We start from the raw sequence: 2,525 nt of genomic DNA, 5'->3' as shown, positions 1-2,525 counted from the left end.
ACAGAGGACATCTCGCCTCGTTCTCCAGAACAGGGAGATCCAGGCTGACGTGCTCAGAACCGGCAGCTTGCTTTAGGTGCCTCGGGGTTTTTGGGGTCCAAGCCTGGCTTTCTAATGTGGGAGCTGTGCTTTTTAGTGCCCCAGAGCATCAAGCACTGGGTGTCTTACACTGGGCATCCACAAACGGAAGCATCACTGGAAATTGGTGTGTCAGAGATAATAGATATAAGAACATAAGAGCAGCCATACTGGGTCAGACCAAAGCCCCATCTAGCCCAGTATCCTGTCTTCCGACAGTGGCCAATGCCAGGTGCCCCAGAGGGAATGAACAGAACAGGTCATCATCAAGTGATCCATCCCCATCGCCCATTCCCAGCTTCTGGCAAACAGAGGCTGGGGACACCATCCCTGCCCATCCTGGTTAATAGCCACTGATGGACCTATCCTTCATGCGTTTATCTAGTTCTTTTTTGAACCCTGTTATAGTCTTGACCTTCACAACATCCTCTGGCAAAGAGTTCCACAGGTTGACTGCGCATTGTGTGAAGAAATACTTCCTTGTGTTTGTTTTAAACCTGCTGCCTATTAATTTCATTGGGTGACCCCTAGTTCTTGTGTTATGAGCAAATAACACTTCCTTATTACTTTCTCAATACCAGTCATGATTTTATAGACCTCTATCATATCACCCCTTAGTCGTCCTTTTCCAAGCTGAAAAATCCCAGTCTTATTAATCTCTCCTCATATGGAAGCCATTCCATACCCCTAATATTTTTTGTTACCCTTTTCTGAACCTTTTCCAGTTCCAATATATCTTTTTTGAGATGGGGTGATGACATCTGCATGCAGTATTCAAGATGTGGGCATACCATGGATTTATATAGTGACAATATGATAAATTTTGTATACGATTCATCCAACTTGACCACTTCATGAATGATTTTATTGTCTCCACAGAGAGAAAACTGCCGCAGGGCATGGCTAGCAGGAACCACACAGCCATGACACAGTTCTTCTTTGTGGCTTTGTCCAACATCCTGGGGCTCCGAGTTTCTCTTTTTTTTCTGGTGCTGGTTTTCTACCTCATCACCTTGGTGGGCAACATCGTCATCATCACGATCACAGTGGTGGACCCTGCCCTTCACTCCCCCATGTATTTCTTCCTTCGAAATTTGTCCTTTCTGGAAATCGGCTACACCTCATCCACCATCCCCAAGATGCTGGTGAACTTCATCTCCGAGGACACGAGTATTTCCTTCCTGGGCTGTGCCATGCAAATGTATTTCTTCTCCTTCTTAGGGATCACAGAGTGCTGCCTGCTGGCCACCATGGCATATGACCGTTATGTGGCCCTCTGTCATCCTCTGCGCTACACGGCCATGATGAGCAGAGGTGTGTGTCTCCAGCTCTCAGCTGTGTGCTGGCTCATTGGGTTGCTGGTGGGAGTCGGGCAGACAACTTTCATATTCACTCTGCCCTACTGTGGGCCCAATAGGATCAACCACTTCTTCTGTGACCTGCCCCCGCTGCTGAAGCTGGCCTGCGTGGACACCTACAGGAACGAAGTAGCTGTTTACACCATTGCTGTTGCCTTCATCATGGTCCCCTTCCTGCTCATCTTGGTGTCCTACATCCGTATCCTCCACGCGATCCTCAGTATTCCATCAGCCGAGGGCAGGACCAAAGCCTTCTCCACCTGCTCCTCCCACCTTATTGTGGTGACCTTGTTTTTCGGGTCCGGCATCGTGATGTACCTGAGGCCCAAATCCAGATACTCCCTCAACACCGACAAACTGCTTTCCGTGTTCTACTCAGTGGTGTCCCCAATGCTGAACCCTTTGATCTACGGCCTGAGAAATAAGGGCGTGAAGGAAGCTCTGAGAAGGGTGATGGCCAGGAAAATATTCATTTGAAAACTGGGGGAATAAATTGGTTATTTATTTTCATATTCTTCTGATGGTTTTGGAGTTGCCCCTTGTAGCCCAATCTATGAATCATATATTAATTATATTGATTATTTAAGAATTCTCAGTCATCACTCTGAGGTATTCACAGGTTCTTGTTCCAACATCAGACCTGGTATTATTAAAATTGCTGTGGAGTTGGGAATTCCGATGTGTTCAGTTGCAACCCCCACACTTTAGAAATCCTTCTGTATTTGTCATAATTCACTAACACATTTAGCCAAGTTACAAACACTCTAACCCAGAGAGGTAGATACAGATACTACAGAATATCCACCTGAACATCCATCCCTTGCAGAACAGCCTGAAATGTCAGCCATTGTCTTCCTCATCACCTGTGGCCATCATCCTGGCACAACACAAGGGCTACGCTCTCTCTCCTCTTGCCCACAGTCTGGGTTGCAACTTTTATAATCAATAGGAGGACCATGGGCCAAATCCACACCACCAGGTGCTGTGAAATCTTTTTTTCCCCCTTATTATTAGCATGATTGTTATTGCAGTGTGAAAAAAGTTTCTCTAAAGTCTGCATCTTGACCAAGAAATTTGGACCTTAATAAA

At 46.3% G+C, this 2,525-nt stretch overlaps 1 protein-coding gene across 1 annotated transcript; it reads left to right on the top strand.

Moving 5' to 3' along the window:
* The first annotated feature begins 977 nt into the window (after window positions 1-977).
* Window positions 978-1,913, top strand: LOC141997450 (olfactory receptor 10A4-like). The gene has a single exon (XM_074969831.1). The coding sequence runs from the start codon at window positions 978-980 to the stop codon at window positions 1,911-1,913; it is 936 nt and encodes a 311-aa protein (XP_074825932.1).
* Window positions 1,914-2,525: the final 612 nt, after the last annotated feature.

Source organism: Natator depressus, chromosome 13, assembly GCF_965152275.1.
Source record: "Natator depressus isolate rNatDep1 chromosome 13, rNatDep2.hap1, whole genome shotgun sequence".
NCBI lineage: Eukaryota > Metazoa > Chordata > Testudines > Cheloniidae > Natator > Natator depressus.
Note: the sequence above shows the minus strand (reverse complement) of the source record. Positions and strands in the feature narration are given on the sequence as shown.